Below are 19,943 nucleotides of genomic sequence, written 5' to 3'. Positions count from 1 at the left end.
AATAATTCCCCATTTGTCTCTGCTCCACTTACTGTAGGCCTGCAATGCCATAACGTGCACACAGCCCAATAGTGAGCAGTGATCGCAATGTTCGAGTCTATTATAAGGAGAGATCTGCTTATGAGGAAAGACAGCATGTTTTGTCATATAAGGTGACAAAGTGGAAACTTTGTGTGTGGGTAATTAGCATGAGAAAGCAAAATCGAACACAGATATTCCAGTGGATAGTACAGTATCTTAGTTGTGTAGTTTAAATTGAATCATTACATCACTTACCAATCACACTAACCACTGCAAATAAATTAATAAAAGATGGTACAGATCCTCCATTGTACACAAAACAGGTCAGAACTCTGTTGCAGAAGCAATGAAAATGCATGTGAAATTTAAAAGAATGTAAAACCCTCACAATTCGAGAAGTTTGATAGAAGTTCGAAATGCACTGCAAACTTCAATACTAGATGCTTTTAATATGAAACTCGCTCTCAAAATTGGGCAGAAAATCCAAAGAGATTACTGTCATATGTTACGTACACCAGTGGAAAGACACAATGGCGTAGTCCATATCACTTCAGGCAGGCTAGGAAAAAATCTTACCTTCATAGTCTCAGATGTTATTGGTTTTAGCATATGTTAAAATGAAGGAGTGAGACAGGGTTGTAGCCTCTCCCCGATATTATCCAATCTGTATATTGAGCAAGCAGTGAAGGAAACAAAAGAAAAATTTGGAGTAGGTATTAAAATCCATGGAGAAGAAATAAAAACTTTGAGGTTCGCCGATGACATTGTAATTCTGTCAGAGACAGCAAAGGATTGGAAGAGCAGTTGAACAAAATGGACAGTATCTTGAAGGGAGGATATAAGATGAACATCAACAAACGCAAAACGAGGATAATGGAATGTAGTCGAATTAAGTCAGGTGACGCTGAGGGAATTAGACTAGGAAATGAGACACTTAAAGTAGTAAAGGAGTTTTGCTATTTGGGGAGCAAAATAACTGAGGATGGTCGAAGTTGAGAGGATATAAAATGTAGACTGGCAATGGCAAGGAAAGCGTTTCTGAAGAAGAGAAATTTGTTAACATCGAATATAGATTTAAGTGTCAGGAAGTTGTTTCTGAAAGTATTTGTATGGAGTGTAGCCATGTATGGAAGTGAAACATGGACGATGAATAGTTTGGACAAGAAGAGAATAGAAGCTTTCGAAATGTGGTGCTACAGAAGATTGCTGAAGATTAGATGGGTAGATCACATAACTAATGACTAGGTATTGAATAAGATTGGGGAGAAGATGAGTTTGTGGCAAAACTTGACTAGAAGAAGGGATCGATTGGTAGGACATGTTCTGAGGCATCAAGGGATCACCAATTTAGTATTGGAGGGCAACGTGGAGGATAAAAATTGTAGAGAGAGACCAAGAGATGAATACACTATGCATATTCAGAAGGATGTAGGCTGCAGTACGTACTGGGAGATGATGAAGCTTGCACAGGATAGAGTAGCATGAAGAGCTGCATCAAACCAGTCTCAGGACTGAAGACCACAACAACAACAACAAAAATGAAGGACTAAGTAAGGAACATATATATTTTTTTGTTTTCTCCAAAAAAATTTCTTCTCCGAGATACAGCCCTCCAAAGATGACGCTGCACATACCTTTTTTTTAAGATAATTGCTTTATGACTGCAAAGAAATCACCCATTTGGACTTCTCTGTCAAAGTTCTTTTACTAGCCTACAGCATTCTGAACTTTTTAAATATAATTTATATAGAAAAATGTTTTTGGTTAGTACCATATAGTTCTACATTCCCTGAAAAAGAGAGCTTCCACTTTTAGGCTGAACGGGTTTTATAAACAATTTTAAGTTTTGCCATACATAAAACCTATTTTATTATCACATAACAGGCTCATAAAAATCAAAATGTAGCCTTATTTAACATAATTTTAGTGTTGAAAGATGAGTAAGAGACTCATTTTTCAAGCATTTTAAGCGGGTCCAAAATGCCTGTGTGAAGGGTTCAAAGGCTTAAAGGTTTCAATTTATACAACTTCTGTGCACTCTGTTTTGAACTGAAATTAGCCATTCAATGAACTAAAAATGTGTTTCACTGCTTCAATATCCTCCTCTGATATAGAGTAATGTCTTCCTGTTGAACCAATAGGAACTGCAGCACTTACAATATTCAAAATATTGTGAACAGGAAGCGAGCACTGGTGGCGTTGTTGCTGTCCTTCAGCTGGAAACCTATATCCAGCAGCTGGTCCATGGGGTAGCATAAAGTTCACTACAATTTCATTCAACTCATAACTGGTGTCTATAATCTCTGCAATCCACCAGTCACAGTCATACACACATGCCACAAACACCTCCTTCTCAGGTTGTGAATCTGAATATTATCCTGCTGTTCCTGGGGTGTTGGCCGAACGAATAAAATTTCTTCTTTCTTGCTCTTTAAAGTGCTTGCAATATGAGGTCGCCCATCACTTTGGAGTCCAAAAATGTGTCTTCTGCATTCCTTTCACAGGAGTAGTTTGTTTGGAGCATTCTCCTTTTTTATGCTCACGGAATTCTTCGATTTCCTCTTTGGACAAAAGTATGAGGGCTGTGGATGTGTAAGATTTCATGACTCTCGTAAAATCCTCAGCATTCTGTATTGCAGCTGTATCTGGTCTAGAAAGGTTATGTTTTGTAGCATGGTGCTTCAGCAAGCCTCCTACACCATCACAAGGTCCCTTCCTGTGACTAGTAGTTCTGTATACCCATTCAGTTGACACAAACGACTTAATTCAAACAGCTGGTAACGATTTTTAAAATGATTAGGAGCGCCATCAGAAATGCTGATGACCTCCTCTGCCCCTGTTTGCAGTTGAGGAATTTTGTGGATTGCTAGCAAAGCATGTGCTGAGTCATGTCCTGTGTCATCACTTATAACTGCAACTCTTGTGGTCTTGTTTTGAAAATATGTCACTCCTGTAAAAATTGAAACCTGGCCATTACTCCAATGATACCCTTGTACTTCTTATGGGAGAATTACAGACCAGTTCTCAGCAAAATTACAGTGAAACATAGTTCTTCAGCCTGTAAACATCCTTTCACTTCTGAACTGTGTTGTTGTTGCAATTTCTTCAGACGCCGGTGTGTTACTGCTTTCACTGACCATTACCAGAGTTCATCAATGTAACTGTCAAAAGGCAACAGTTTTCTGAATTAGTTAATTTTCCTCCCGTGCCTCATATGTAATTTCTCAAGAGTTATCTGCTACGTCTTCTGTAAAGACAGTCCTCCCTTTCCAGGGCAGTAACCACATTCTCGAAACAAACAAGTCTCTCACTTTACATCACAGACTACTAATGACTTCACATGCCCAACTAAGGTCTCATGTGTCACAAGCTCCAGTAAGTTATTCCAAGTTACCACACAAAGTCAAAATTTACACAGTACACACATAAACAGACATCTCTAGGTGGGTGTGGAACTACTCACTTAGGTCATAGTGCTTAAAATTTTGATCTTCCAATATGTGAAGTTGTATAGTTGCTCTTATAAACTGCAAAAGTTTCTTTAATACTGCGAGTCATGCACCTCTTCACTTTCAGAACTTTTTGACCTTCAACTGTTACAGTTATAGTGTCTTTTTTGTTGACACTCTGACAAGAACTGTTCCATTTATCTTCCATATAAAATGACTACACCTTTTGAACTTGAGTTGCTTCTACAGGATGCCCATAACAGGGATCTGGTCTTCCAAAAATGCCTTTTACAGACCTCACATTTCTTGATTTGTCTACCAGGTACGTTGATACTGATGGAATGTGGTTCAAAATTGGTTTCTTCGAAAATGTCTCTGGAATAATAGTTAAAACTTGCATCTTTTCACTGTAGGACGTACAATAGTCAACAGCTGAATTGATATTTGTGAAAAATTCCTGGCAAGAGGTGCAAGAGTGCTTTGGTTCATTTTCTTCTGAAGATGGAATTTCTACTTTGAAGAGTGTGGTCAGTTTTGCTGTAGAGTATTCATCCATAGCTATAGTAATTTCTCTACGCTTTCTTGGCGCACAGAGCTTATGACTCAACTTCACTGACCACGGTTTCTTAACACGACTAACACATACCTCTGTAGTTCACTGATTCAGAGTATTTAATTCTTCCTATATTGATGCAAAGTCTGCATCATCTGCACCACGGGAGGCTTCACCTTGTTCAGATACTATCACTGTTATTATTCTGTCAAAACATTTAGATCAAAAAAAGTTGTCACTGGAAACATCTTCACTTTGACACAGAATCTTCAAATGAGAACACTTATTCCCAACCTGAACAAAGTCTGTTTCTTTGTTTGTCTTATACCTTTTATGGATATGCAAATAGTCAGCACACTTCACTCTCCTGTGGCTCCATTCAGAAGATATTTCAAACAGTCCTTTTCACAAAACACACTACAACTTTGTGAACTGGCAAATTCCTCATGAAAACACTAAACTCACTGGATGGCCTCAGATTTCTTAGAAGCCTCTTCAGTAAACAAATTAGCACTGAAGAACTACAATACACGAACCTGCAATGAACAACCACAACAAAGAAACTGACAAGAAACTATAACAGAGTGTAAGAAATATCTGCAACAATGAAAGTGAAAAGAAATAACTGCAACAAAGAAAGTGATAAGAAATAAATGCAACAAAGACAATAGAAATAAACATTGTAACAAAGAAATTAGTATGAAACAACTTCAGTGAAGACGTACATTACCCTTGAAAGTTTTTTTAAAAATAAATAGGGTAAATAAATAAATAAAACCTGTCCAAATTAAAAGTGGAAGCTCTCCTTTACAGAGAATATAGTACTACACATGGTACTAATCAACAGGGAAAAAATCTTTCTGGATTAGCACTTTTGAAAAAAAATCTGTAAATTATAAAAAGATTTAAAAGGTAACAGTAAGAGAACTTTGGCAGACATGTCCGAACGGGGGATACCATTGTAATCATAAAGCAATTATCTTTCAAATAAAAAAACTCTAACAAAATATCTAGAACTGTTACAGCGGTACAGCATTTTAAAATTATTTTATGAAATTCGCATCTTCAAAATGGTGTTTGCAGTGTCATCTATGGAGGACTGTATCTCAGGCCAGGAATTTTTTTGGAGGAAAAAAAAAACATGTTTCTTACTTACTCCTGAATTTTCACATATGCTAAATTCAATAACATCCGAGACCATGAAGGTAACCCCCTGCCTGAAGTGACACGGATTATGATCAGTCAATTCCTTCACTGCACAGTAACAACAGTGATGTTACTGATGACAATACCACTAAAGCGGAGTTACTAAATACAGTTTCCTGAAATTCCTTCACCAAAGAAGATGAAGCAAATATTCCAGAATTCGACCCAAGAACATTTGCCAACACGAGTAGCTAAGTAGTAGATATCCTCGGTGGAGCAGGGCAGCTTAAATCACTTAACAGAGGTAAGGCCTCTGGTCCTGTCTGAATACCAGTCAGGTTCCTCTCAGAGTATGACGATAAAATAGCTCCATATTTAGCAATTATACACAATTGATTGCTCATTGAAAGATCCATATCTAAGGACTGGAAAGTTGCATGAATCACAACAATACCAAAGAAAGAAAATAGGAGTAATCTGATGAATTATAGACTCATATCACTAACACTGGTATGCAATACAGTTGTGGGACATTATGAGTTATCTAAAAGGAAACAATTTATTGACAAACGGTCAACATGCATCCACAAAATATTTTTCTTGTGAAATGTAATTAGATCTTTATTCTCGAAAAGTAATGAGAAACAAGGGATGCCAAAGTGATTCCATATTTCTAGATTTCCAGAAGGCTTCTGACACTGTTTCTCACATGTGATATCAAATTAAATAACATGCATATGGAGTATTGCCTCAGTTGTGTGACCGGAACCATGATTTGCTGTCAGATAGGTCAAAGTTCATAATAATTGACAAAACGCATCAACTAAAACAGAAGTAATATATGACATTCCCCAATGAAGTGGTACAGGCCCTCTGTTGTTCCAGATCTACATAAACGATTTAGGAGACAATCCGAGTAACAATCTTAGATTGTTAGCAGATGATTCTGCCATTTATTGTCTTATAAAGTCATCAGATGATCAAAACAAATTGCAAAACGATCTAGAAAAGATACCTGTATGATGCAAAAAGTGGCAATTGATTCTAAATAATGAAAAATGTGTAGTCATCCAGATGAGTACCAAAAGGAGTATGCTAAATTTTGGTTACATGATAGACCACATAAATCTAAAGGCTGTAAATTCAATTATGTACTTAGGAGTTACAATCACAAACAACTTAAGTTAGAATGATCACTTATATCATTTATGGGGAAAGAAAACTGAAGACTGAGTTATTGGCAAAACGCTGAGAAAATGCAACGGGTTTACTAAAGAGACTGCCTGCACTACACTTGCATGTCCTCTACTTTTCAGTGTGGGATCCACATCATATAGGATCAATGGAGAATATAGAAAAAGTTCCAAGAAGGGCATCTCATTTTATACTATTGCAAAACAGAGAGTGAGAGCGCCACCAATATGATACGTAAATTGGGGTAGCAATCATTAAGCAAAGGCGCTTTTCATTGTGGCATGATCTACTCATGAAGTTTCAATCACCAACTTTCTTCTCAGACTGTGAAAGTATTTTGTTGGTGTCCACCTACATAAGAAGTAATGATTATCATGTCTGCCCAGTTAGCTGTGCAGTCTAAACGCATGGCTTTCTCGGACTGGGAAGGAGCGCCTGGTCCCCAGTACGAATCCGCCCGGTGGAACTGTGTGGAGGTCTGGTGAACTGACCAGTCTGTGGATGGTGTTTAACCAGTTTTCCATCTGCCTCGGTGACTGTGGGCTGGTTCCCCTTATTCCGCCTCAGCTACACTATGTCGGCGATTGCTACACAAACAAGTTCGCAAACATAGGAGTTACACTTGTCTGTGGTGTGAGATGTTTCCTGGAAGGGAGGGGGGGGGGGGATTACTGTTATTCCCATCTTCGGCTGAGCTATATAGGTCAAGTGAAATTCTGCAGTTCTCCTGTTAGTTTCATTCTGTTGCTTGGATTACTTATTTCACATGTTATTTATGTTTGTTTGTCACTGTAATGAATGACATTCGCCATATCGTATGATAATCATATGCTTGAAATGGAAGTGTCTTTCATCTTGATGATGTCACAAGTCAAAGCTTACTGTGGTGTATCTGGATTGCCCCCATCCAATACCCTCCACTTATTGAGGTTCTCCTGTTAGTTTCATTCTGTTGCTGGGGTTACTTATTTTACATGTTATTTGTGTTTGTTTGTCTTTGTATTGAGTGCATTATGTTTGTCATATCGAATATGCTTGAAATAGTGGTGCCTTCCATACTGATGATGTCACAGGTCAAAGCACCTAGGTCGAATCACAACTTTTGGTTTTGCCCAAAATTCCAGCAGAATTACCCCCCCGAAAATACAATTTTTGATACATTTAGCTTCAAAATGCCATACAAATTTAAGAAAAAACAAATGAAACAATTAATAAAACACATTACAGTATGTAATTGCTTACCAATTAAACAAATTTTCGTACTATTTGAATGGGTCAACTGAACCTGCAAATACCAGATGTCGGCTTCATCTCACAACGTAATGAAGTTGTGACACGTAATACCATATATTCAGAGTCAGAAATAGAACAGAATGCTGATGATATTTTCCTACACCTAGCTGATGTTTTGAAACGTAAGTTGTGCCAACAAACTGATCTGTAGCATGGCCCAAAGCCTTGGTTACATTTAAAGGTGAGCATGTAATTGTCAATTGCCAAAGTGGATTAGAAGACTTCAGTTAATCCATCCAAACTGTCCAAATTAACAGCATTCTTTGATAAGGAATTATATTCCAGCATAACACTCCTCCTAGTTCCCAAGAGAGTTACAAGAGCGGAGCAATATTCTCAACAGACAGATTCTTGGGCGCTCCGCACTCTAAAGCCTTCAGTCCTACCTCTACCTATAGAAAAAAATTTGACTTGCATAACAAAGGTTTAATATTCACGAACGTGATGCAATGCAAAACGAATTCAAGTTTCATGTCCAGTCAGTAAGGACATCAGCTTTTACAACTTTAGCGACGAATAGTACAATGCAAATGTCTTCCACATAAGTTAAAAATTATTTCATCATTCTCACTCCTCCTGTTTAGCAGAAGAGTTTTTAGAACATCATGTGAAATACAAGAGATTTATAAGAAAGAGGTGCAAAACCAAGTAGTGCAATTTCTGTTTAGATAAAACCAAAAATAATTTAATAAATAATTTTACTAAAGAAAGAAAGAGAGGGGGTGGGGGAGAGGGAGGGAGGGAGGGAGAGATAATGAGCATGGTTCCAGCAGACTACATGAAATTACTTTCAGGCATTACATTCTCAGTATGCTAAACCCGAAGACCGACAAGTAAACTTGGTCTTCCCAACTGATTCACGTCAAATGCAGCCTTAACACTACGCACCTGCTTCTAAAATGAAGTCAGCTTTGACGTCCACCGACTCGAACTGCTTCCCTTCGACTCGTTGTCCTGGTGTATTGCGCCGTTTCCCAGTTACTCGAAGTGTCATAGTGGCCATGCCAAATCCTTGCCCCTTTTATAGGTGTAAATTAAAAATACGCTCGATTTCGACAATTTCCAACAATGATTTCGAACACTATATGTTCGGAAATGTAAGGTTTTACACTAGTTGGTTATTCTACATATTAGAGACACCACGATCTGCTACAAACAATAAATACGTGCTCCTTGTGTTGTAGTACTTCGCTGTAAACAACACTTAGCTGACCACTTTGTACGTAAGTCGTAAACACTTCCACAGTCTTTCACTAACAAACTACAATGCATCTTCTGCGTAAAGATAAAACACAGGTCTCACAGTACTGAGCAGCAGGTCAGCAGGAGACAAATCTTATTCCTTTCTAAAGTACAACACATAGAGAATTGTAGCACTTTTCACAAATTTGTTTTTACATTGTATATATTTGGTGAGTCCTTTCAAACATTTGAATATAAGTTGATACAATTTCCAACAGTAGGAGTGAGGAACTATTCATATCTTAGGCGCTCAGTGGAACATTTTTCGCGCCAAGATATAACATCATATATCCCTCAAACAGTGTACAATTTGTTGTGGTGGCGTGGTTTGTGTATGTGTTGGGCAATGTTTGTGGCGTGTGTTTGTAAAACAGTGGTATAGATTGTACGCCCGGATGTGAAGGTCATATTAGTGATATTTTAGTTTAATTATTACATTTCATATACAGGCAATTGTCGTCACATGAAATTTATTTCTGTTTCTGTCGCAACGCGTGGAATTCCAATATGCCCATGATTAAGTTTGATCGTGTTGTAAGCTGTAGCAGCGAAGATCCCGTAAGTTCTGAAAATACAATCCTTGTTATGTGTGTAAAAGTAGTGGTAGATTTTGTATGTTGTCATATGATTCTTGAGGTAAAACTTTATTCATTTTTACTACAGAATCACCCTGCCAAAAATCTGTTAAGGACTGAAACCTACAAGAAATGGAAATGTAAGAACCCAGGAGAAGACCAGATTTCAGTCGTGTTGCAGCTAGAGAAATCATCATTGATCAGCTCTGTAGATATTGGAAATGAGCACTCTGCATTCGTAGAAGTCCTTGTTGCTCGGTCTTCGGGAGACGCGGAAGATTTCAAAGTAAACTCTAAAGCTTGTATTATTGATATCAGACAATGTTCCATACAGTCATAAAGTATGTTTCTGCTGAGGTGTTAAGTTTTTTTATTTAGGTTCTCCTAGTAGCGTCTTCGTTTATGACACCAATGGAAGCACGAAATGGGGAGCATCCCAACAGGGTCCGAATGTTCAGCCGCGACCAACTTAGCAAACCAGCAGTAGATGAAAGATGGGATCGTGTAAAGGTACGGTTGGAATCCAAATGCAAAACACACACACACACACACACACAGTGTGTCACATTTGATGTTTTTTACATTATGGAATAGTTTATGTGTAGTGTGCCCAGTAGTGAACAGTGTAGCACTAGACTTTTAAATTATGAAGTTTCCCTGAATTCCTACTACAAAAACCTCGACTAACTAGGCCTGTGATTATGAAAATGCCTGTATATATATTAATCGTAATTTTTTGTTCTTAAACTGTAATGCCATACATACCCTGCATCTTTGTAAAAATGATCCGCATGTGAATAAAACTGACTACTTAAAAGTGGTCCACGGATGATTGGAAGTGGGCTTGAGAACTTTAAGAGATATTATAGTTAAGGGAGAGGTTAACTAAGCTGCAAATTCCGTATAGAGTCTATCAGGTGCTCCTTCAGATCCATGGGCTCTGCATAATTGTAGCAAATTTATCTATTTCTTAATGTCACTGACATATGTATCACTATTTTTGCCATGGAGTGAGAAGTAAACTGTGGCAGAACTCGTGGATATTTCTTTGTAAATGAATATTTGAATATATAGGTCACATTCCTGCTTTTGCTTTGCTATCCCTGATTTTGGTTCCTGTGTCAACCATGAGTGTTTCGGGCCACTGACAGCCTTAACATATGACCATAGTTTCTGTGTGTTTTCTTTCCATAATCTTCTGCGAAGATTGTTGTTCCGTGCATCACACAATGTGCTGTTAGTTTCACTTTATTTGTCGACTGAAATATCTTGCATGTTACTTATGTTTGTATGCAGGTGTTGTGATTTATCATGTGGGTGCCACCTTGAATATGCTCAAAACAAATGTGCAAGCAGGTAGATGCAGTGTTTCTTGGTTTCTGAAAAGCATTTCACTCAGTACCACATATACACTTACTGTCAGAAGTACTATCTTATAGGGGGAAATACGGAAGCGTCCGATCCCACCCGGCTGCTTTGACCCATGACGTCACAAATATGGCGGAAACAAAAACAAACACACACACTTTCCACAAGAAGCCTAATGACACTAACGGGACAAGCGCTGGAAATGGGGTGTTTTGGGTGGGGGGCAAACTAAATATAAACAAATTTAGACGCCTTGCGTAGCTACAACGTGCAAGTGAAGACAGCCATGCATGAATACCCACCCACCTCCCCAGGGGTCGTAACCCCTGCAACCCATAGAAGATAAAGATGCTTCAGTAGCTGATTAGTGTTTTTTGTCTTTTTTTAAAAAAAATCTCACGGGATAGAACGAACAGATCAGAAAGATAAATATAATAACCTAAAACAGAAATTCGAGGAAACAGATAAGTAATAAGTGTTTTTAAATTTTAAAAAAAATCTCACGAGATAGATCGAACAGATCAGAAAAGTAAATAAAATAAGATAAAACGGAACTGGAGACAGCCACACTCAAACCAAACTCCGCGCCGTCATGACGTCACACACGACAACACCCTTACGTCACGGGTCAAAGCCGACGCGTTGGATCAGACGCTTCTGTCGACCCTTATAGGGTATAGAGTGAAATTTGTGACTGGATTGAGGGCTTTTGGTATGGAGGACACAGCATGTTATTTTAGATGGAGATTAACTGACTGATGTTCAGGTTATTTCAGGTGTGCCCCAGGAAAGTGTGTTGGGATCCTTGCTGTTCATGTTGTATATTAATGACCTTGCTGACAATACTAATTTTTTTTTTCACAGATGATGCAGTTATCTATATTTGTGAAAAGCTGCATAAATATTCATCAGATTGGTTGGTTGGTTGATTTGGGGGAAGGGACCAACTAGCGAGGTCATCAGTCCCATCCAGTCCCACCCAATAAGGGAAAGATGGGGAAGGAAGTCAGCCCTGCCATTTCAAAGGAACCATCTCAGCATTTGCCTGCAGCAGTTTAGGGAAATTATGGAAAACCTAAATCGGGATGGCCGGATGTGGGTTTGAACCATTTTCCTCTCGAATGCGAGTCCATTGTGATAACCACTGTGCCACCTCGCTCAGTATTCAGTCACATCTTGATAAGATGTCAACCTGGTGCAGAGATTGTCAACTTGCTCTAAATATCCAGAAATGTAAAATTGTGTACTTCACAAAACAAAACAAAACAAAACAAAAGTAGTATCCCACGACTGCAGCATCAATGAGTCTCTGTTGGAATCGGCCAACTCATACAAATACCTGGGTGTAGCACTTTGTGGGGATGTGAAATGGAATGATCACATAGTTTGTCATGGAAAAAGCACGTGTTAGAATGCAGTTCATTGATAGAATACTGGGGAAGTTAGTCTACAAAAGAGATTGCCTACAAATCACCCCATCCTAGAATATTGCTCAAATGTGTGGGACCCATACCAGATAGGACTAATAGGAGCTACTGAACGTATACAGAGAAGGAAGACAGGAATGGTCACAGGTTTGTGTCGCAGAGATACTGCAACAACTGAAATGGCAGAATCTTGAAGACAGGTGTAAACTATTCCTAGAAAGTTTATTAACAGAGTTTCAAGAACTGACTTTAATCATTGCTCTTGGGATATACTACAATCCCCTATGTATTACTCACACTGGGATCCTGAGGATAAGATTGGAATAATTACTGCACACACACAGAGGCACTTAAAACATCATTCCTCTCGCACTTCATACATGAATGGAACAGGAAGAAAACCTAATAACTGGTACAGTGGGACATACCCTCTGCCATGCAGAGTATAGATCCAAATGTAGAACACTGGTGACCACCATGTTGATGATGTCCTGGGTCAAAACATGTTGGTGAGATGCTGTAAACCTGGTAGAATGATGACATCAGTAACTTGACAGAGATAGAAAACTCAAGAAATGGCAAATGGTTGAGGTTTCTAAGAACACAAAAACATTAACAAACTAAAATCCCACAAACTAACAAGATCTCCTTGGGGATAGGGATTTGGATTCTGGGTGTCAGTGCATTTGTGCATTCAAATTTATTAAAATCTTGACGTATATTAGGCCACAGTGGGGAAAATAAGGATTATTATAATAATATATCTGTGGAATGCACAATGTAGATAAAAATTGTCATGACGTAGTCATTGGTTTTGGTATCTGACAACTGTATTGTCATCTTACGGCCTTATTGAGACTTTGAACTGTGCTGCAGTTCTGTTTGTTATCATATCTTCCATATAAAATGGAAAGGGGGGTGGGAGTGCTGGAACAGCAATATCGTGATCTTCAATACAGTTACCTTCTCCATTAAGGATACATAAGTCTAGTAAACATTATGATCTGTGTCACCACCATACAAACAAACACATCACAAGTATTATCACACTTCATAGAATATACCCATAGGCTCATGTTGTACACTAGACTCTGTCCATTTATTGCTGCATGCTTTGTTTTACACCTCTGATGCAGTCATTGTTTCTTTACAGAGCCTGTGTATCAGAAGAGTACCTCCCATGATAAACTGTACATATCCATACAGTTCTCTGTGAACTTTTCGTGTAAACTTGTGCGAAAGAGGTTCTGTGTGGTCCTTATTTTTATTTACATATTTATCCATGTTTAAGAATTTGCATAGAGTTGATAACATAGTTACTTATTGTATAGCAATAAGGTACATACTATATACTAATGAAAATAAACAATTTTTGAAAATATAATATACTTGAATGGATTAAAAAAATCTACTCACCAAGTGGGAGCAGAAGAAAACACGTATAAAGATTAAAGAAATGTGCAAGCTTTCAGAGCCAGTGGCTCCTTCTTCTGTCAGAAGGGTTGAAGAGGAAAGAATGTAAAGAACTGGCAAGTTTTAGGGAATGGGGAGAGTTTGGAAAAGTCACCCAGAACCTTTGGTCAGGAAAGACTGTAGAAAAGTTAGTACAAAAATCGTGAGAACAAACGAAGATTAACAAGAGACCAGAAAAGCAGACCATATGATACAAAAAAATTATATTAGGAAAGAATTACAACAATAAATTGCGATTTGGAAAGTTTGTGGAAAAGTGTGGTTTGGTGAAAAACGGAAACACACAAAAACTGGAATGAATCATATAGAACCAAGGTAAATGATGGGTAGGAAAGAAAAGTGCTGCCAAAGCAAATAAATTGGCGAAAGATGATTGGGAGAAGGCCATGCAGTGTAGTGAACTGTAAACATAAATTTAAAAGCAAATTTGTAAATAACAATGAACCTGTGTAAGTGTGTAGAAATCAGTACTAGAGAAGATGTAACAGCAAGATTTTGGTTGATGTGGGCAGTACAAATAAATAAACAAGCAAACTAGCATGTAAGGTCGAAAACAGATGACTCTTTGAACAAGTTAGATGACAGCAAAGTATGACAAGTGGGTTACATAAGGAGGAAGGATAGCCACAAGAGCTATTATATCAATGAAAATGGTCAATTTTTGCAGGATAATATAAATGGATACATAAAGAAATCTATTCAACACATTGTATTCCATCAAATAAACAAATGTAAATAAGTAAAAGAACACTATACAAGAACAAATACGTAATTTCTTGAATGAAGGTACAATCAGTCCTACAAATTAATTATTAACTTATATTTTGTGTGACATAGTCTATGCTACACTGCTGCTGGAAGTATTAAAAGTTCTTTTGTACACTCCAAGTAGAATCATGTTGATATCGTGCCATGTCCAGTGGCTGTACCTCTGATGGGTATTTCAGTGGCTTTTCTATCCCACAGTCACTTATTTCAGTATGCCATTCTGCATTCATGGAACTATTTAAAGGAGAAACCACAGTATGGTCTTCTTCAGTGAAACAATGTTGGAGGGGGGGGGGGGGGGTAATTGTTTTGGTGCCACTGTGGTCATAAATTGTAGACAGATGGCTTTGTTCCATTTACTCATTTAACCCTCGAGCAGGTGTGCTGTTTTTCATAATACGAACAGGTGCCCAGTGTAGTTTGTACATGCATAAAGAATAGCTGTCTTTATTTTACCAGAGTAAACATGTATGAGCAAAATCACTTTTTAATCTTAGTTTTATTAGACAATGGTAAAATACACTTATGTAATATCAGGTAAAGCATAATTTCATTAAACAATAATGAAAGAAACTTCCATTATATCACTCTGTTCTCACAGACAGGTGATACCCCACAGTAATGACCCACTCAAAGCATTAAACAGTGCAGTTGCATCAGATCCCAGCCAACTGCTTATTTGATTGCTAATTATCTCACAGACAACTGCATCATTGTAGGATTGTGCTACTAGCTTGTAATCTCGGTCATTTTCTTGCATGCAACATAAATTTTTTCTCATCTATCACGCTGTTTATTTGTATTACCGCTACTCCCTTGGAAGTATGACAACACAATTTATCACTATGTTAACTGAAGCAATAATGAAGGAATAGGTATGGGCTCATAGTTGTGAAACAACAATGAAGTGGTGCAAAAGAATTTTATTTGTGGTTAGCGCACTTTGTACATAGCGACGCCTGCTTGAGGGTTAACATAAGAGCAGCACTTCTTAGGTTTTTTCTATCATTATAAGCCTAACATTATGTGCATCAGTCTGTTAACTGTTTTTAAAAACAGGAATGACATGAGATTTTTTTTCCAGTTGCTCAGCAGCTTCCATTGGTCCAGTGGCCTGCCACATCTCCAATTACGAAGAGATACTGTCGCAACTAGAGTGAAGAATGCCCTTCGTGGTACATTTCTGAGAATTTACTGTATCCGAAAGTTAATTCACAACTCTGCCACAGGTCGTATGCCGCCAGCCGTTCAATCGACACGTGCAGTACGGTTTGACCTTCTTGAAGCTCCACACGTCACAAGAAGAAAAGAGCTCAGACGCAGTGGTCGAACAGCAGCAGACAAAACTAGGCAGGTTCGTCATTCGCGAGGAAGACCATACTGATGATGACATAAGGGTGGGAAGCCTGTTTGCTGTGAAGCACGGGGCGACTGTCGGTGGAGGTCTACTGGGTGGGCCCCACAAGCCGCCCCCGACAGGTGAGGAACCGGTGTGACACAGTTGCTGTGTCTCACTCCTTCCTATTTCTGTTAGAAATTACTGTCTATTACCACTGAATTAGATACGCTCCTTATCACTTACACTCTCGTTTTCCTTCCCCATTGTCAAGAAAAAGGTATCGGAGACTAAGGCAGAGGACGAATGTACCCGAGTAACTGCAGAGTGATTTTTGATTGACAAAATGTATTTGTTGAAAGTACGATGTTTATTGCCTATGTGTGAAAGATAAAATCTTTCTGGATAACCATCTGGCCATCAGAAGAGGAAATCAGCATACATTTACTCAGTGTTACTTTTTTCAGTTTCATTTAAGGTTGAAACGTTCAGTTTGTGGGGATAGCGCATAGTCTTCAGATCGTATAAAAATTTTCAAGTTTGTCACTAGTAAGAAAGAATGCTAAGCACACAAGCTTTTGTCCAGGCCTTCTTCTGAAATAGATAACATACACACACATTCACACAAACGCAGCTCACACACGACCACTGTCTCTGGTCACTGTGGCCAGACTCTGCTTCTCCCATCGTGTGCAGTTGCTCACAGTCCAGCTTTGGCGCCCAGACACAGTGTGTGTGTGTGTGTGTGTGTGTGTGTGTTTTGTCTATTTCGGAAGAAGTTCTTCTGGCCAGAAGCTTACATGTTCAGTAGTCTTTTTGTTGCGCCTGTCTGCAACTCAACATCTGCACTATATTGTGAGTAGCAATCTGTCCTTTTCATAATATTATCATTATTCAATCCTGGATTTCCCACTGTCTGATTTTCACTAGTAAGAAAATGTTTTAGAAAATTAGTTTCACCATCAGTCCATAGTAGAAGATCATGAAATAATTCCTTTCTCTTGACATTATGTTCCTGGGAGACATGTATCTAGCAATGGGCGGTGTACAGAACTTGAGACTTTGAATGCTCATTAAGGACTGACATCATTGATGAGCTTTTAGGTAACACAGTGCTTCAGACCTGACTGATGCAGCTGCTATATGTGAGGTAGGACATTATGAAAAAGCTCAACAACCATTTGACTTGCTGTCAATGGCTCAGTGCGTCATCTACATGGTTAGTTATCACCTTTATGACTTCCATTGTTTTTTTCCACCCTGGAGTTTCCAGTATCATATCAGTATTGCCAAGAGGTGGATCCGAATTATTTCCTGATCCTCAGTTCATTTACCAAAACCCAATGAATGATGGGAAAAGTAAATTTATTTGTTCTCGATTTATGCTTTCCACCTTCTGGAATTTGGTGCACACTTAATGTTTCCATCAGTTCTTGTTATAGGTGACTTTAATGTGTGAGCACCACTCTCACTCCATTCTCACTATTCCAAACATGCTTCAGACTACCGAGAACCTACTTTCACATTCCTTGTTTACCTCTGCATCCACCTACATACTCTGTAAGCCACCGTATGGTGCGTGGTGAAAAGGGTACCTTGCATCACTTGTTCCACTTCCAGTGGAGCAAGGGAAAAATTACTATCAGTATATTTCCATACGAGTCCTTGGAGTCCGTACTCTAGATGTAGGCTACATCGATGGCAGTAGTCATCTGGCAATCTGTTACGAATGACAGTTCTCTAAAACTTTCTCAGTAGTTAAAAACTAATTCACTGACTCCAAAGAGCGACTGTTTATCCATTGTGTTTCACAAAAAAAGTCTCCTTCCCTCTGGGAATTCCCATTTGAGTTTGCAAAGCACCTTCTTACAACCAATCGCATGTTCTCATTCCATTTCGGTGTCACTTTGCAACATCACACACAGAGTGTTAATGGACATAACTGTCAAGCAGCACACTTTCGAATTGCTTCAGTCTCTTCCTTTAATTCAACCTGGTGGGGATCCCAAACACTTGAGCAGTATTCTAGAATGAGTTGTACAAGGTTTCTTATTCTTTCTTCAGTGTCGTCAGAGTTTAAGTACTTGTTTATTTCCGTTGGAAACATCACTGATCAGAAATATAGTAACTCATTTCTGGTGAACACTGTTGTTGTTGTTGTTGGGGTAGTGGTGGTGGTGTCTTCAGTCAAAAGACTGCTTTGATGCAGATCTCCAGCTACTACAACCTACCCCCCCCCCCCCCCCCCCTCACACACACGCACACACACACACACACACACACACACACACACACACACACACACACCCGCGCGCGCGCCCACTCTCTCTCTCTCTCTCTCTCTCTCTCTCTCTCTCTCTCTCTCTCTCTCTCTCTGTGTGTGTGTGTGTGTGTGTGTGTGTGTGTGTGTTCGTTCTCTCCAATACTAAATTGGTGATCTCTTCATATATCAGTATGTGTCATATCAACCAATCCCTTCATTTAGTCAAGTTGTTCCACACATTTATTATCTCCCCAGTTCTGTTCAGTACTTCCTCATTAGTTATGTGATCTACCCATCTAATCTTAAGCATTCTTCTGTAACACCACATTTCAAAAGCTGCTGTTATCTTTTTATCTAAACTGTTTATTGTTCATGTTTCATTTCCATACATGGCTACGCACCAGACAAACACCTTCAGAAAAGACATCATAACACTTAAGTCTATATTCGATGTTAACAACAATCTTCAGAAATGCCTTTCTTGCCATTGCTAGTCTACATTTTATATCCTCCCTGCTTTGGCCATCATCAGTTATTTTACTGCTCAAATATCAAAACCTGTATACTATTTTAAGTGTCTTGTTTCCTAATCTACTTACCTGAGCAACACCTGGTTTAATTCGAGTACATTCCATCACCCTTGTCCTGTTTTTATTGATGTTCATCTTATATTCTCCTTTCAAAACACTGTCCGTTCTGTTCAACTGCTCTTTCAAGTCCTTTACTCTATCTTATAGATTGGCAAACATCAAAGTTTTTATTTCTTCTCCTTGAACTTTAATTTCTATCCAAATTTTTCTTTAGTTTCTTTTACTGTTTGCCCAATGTTCAGATTGAATAACATCTGAGATGGACTACAACCCTGTCTCTCTCCCTTCTCAACCGCTACTTCCCTTTCATGCCCCTCGACTCTTATTACTGCTGTCTGGTTTCTGTACAAGTTGTAAATAGCCTTTTGGTCCCTGTATTGGACGCCGTGCTATGTTCAGAATTTCAAAGAGACTATTCCACTCAATATTGTCAAAAGCTTTCTCAAAGTCTACAAATGCTGTAAGTCTAGGCTTGCCTTTCTTTAACCTATCTTCAAGGATAAGTTCTAGGGTCATGTTCTTACATTTCTCTGAAATCCAATTGATCTTCCCTGCAGTCGGCTTCTACTAGTTTTTCCATTCTTCTGTAAAGAATTCATGTTGGTATTTTGCAACCATGACTTATTAAACAGATAGTTAGATAGTATTCACTTCTGTCAGTAACTGCTTTCTTTGGAATTGGGATCAGTATATTGTTCTTAAAATCTGGGGGTATTTTGCCTGTTTCATACATGCTACTCACAAGGGAGCCTCCCCATCACACCCACCTCAGATTTAGTAATAAGTTGGCACAGTGGATACGCCCTGAAAAACTGAACACAGATCAATCGAGAAAACAGGAAGAAGTTGTGTGGAACTATGAGAAAAATAAGCAAAATATACAAAATGAGTAGTCGATGTGCAGGATAGGCAACATCAACGATAGCGTAAGCACGGGAATGCCGTGGTCCCGTGGTTAGCGTGAGCAGCTGCGGAACGAGAGGTCCTGGGTTCATGTCTCCCCTCGGGCGAAAAGTTTAATTTTTTATTTTCAGACAATTATCAATGTTCATGGCACTCACACATAATCAACTTCGCTCTCCAAAATTCCAGGACATTTTCAGATTTGCTTGGACATATGCAGGATTTGACGGTCTACGCGGGGAAAAATTTGAAATCGTTAAAAACATGCTTTGACAGAGCACAGGGAAAACTGTGTGATTATGAAAATGTTGCATTCATTTGTTGCAGTTTATGTGACAAACT

General features: G+C 38.6%; 2 protein-coding genes across 2 annotated transcripts in view; one reads left to right on the top strand and one right to left on the bottom strand.

Annotated features, from left to right (window-relative positions):
* Positions 1-8,730, bottom strand: part of LOC124550647 (thyroid adenoma-associated protein homolog) — a 239,662-nt gene extending 230,932 nt beyond the window's left edge. Inside the window, exon 1 of the mRNA XM_047125370.1 lies at positions 8,545-8,730. Within this exon, the coding sequence (XP_046981326.1) occupies positions 8,545-8,659 (115 nt within the window). The 5' untranslated portion in view covers positions 8,660-8,730. The remainder of the gene's footprint in view (positions 1-8,544) is intronic.
* A 449-nt stretch (positions 8,731-9,179) lies between these two features.
* Positions 9,180-19,943, top strand: part of LOC124551245 (DNA repair protein XRCC1-like) — a 65,054-nt gene continuing 54,290 nt past the window's right edge. The window contains exons 1-4 of the mRNA XM_047126239.1: positions 9,180-9,456; positions 9,562-9,759; positions 9,852-9,983; positions 15,739-15,988. Coding sequence (XP_046982195.1) covers positions 9,406-9,456; positions 9,562-9,759; positions 9,852-9,983; positions 15,739-15,988 — 631 coding nt within the window. The 5' untranslated portion in view covers positions 9,180-9,405. The remainder of the gene's footprint in view (positions 9,457-9,561; positions 9,760-9,851; positions 9,984-15,738; positions 15,989-19,943) is intronic.

This window comes from Schistocerca americana, chromosome 9, assembly GCF_021461395.2.
Source record: "Schistocerca americana isolate TAMUIC-IGC-003095 chromosome 9, iqSchAmer2.1, whole genome shotgun sequence".
NCBI lineage: Eukaryota > Metazoa > Arthropoda > Insecta > Orthoptera > Acrididae > Schistocerca > Schistocerca americana.
This window is presented reverse-complemented; position numbering and strand designations above follow the sequence as displayed.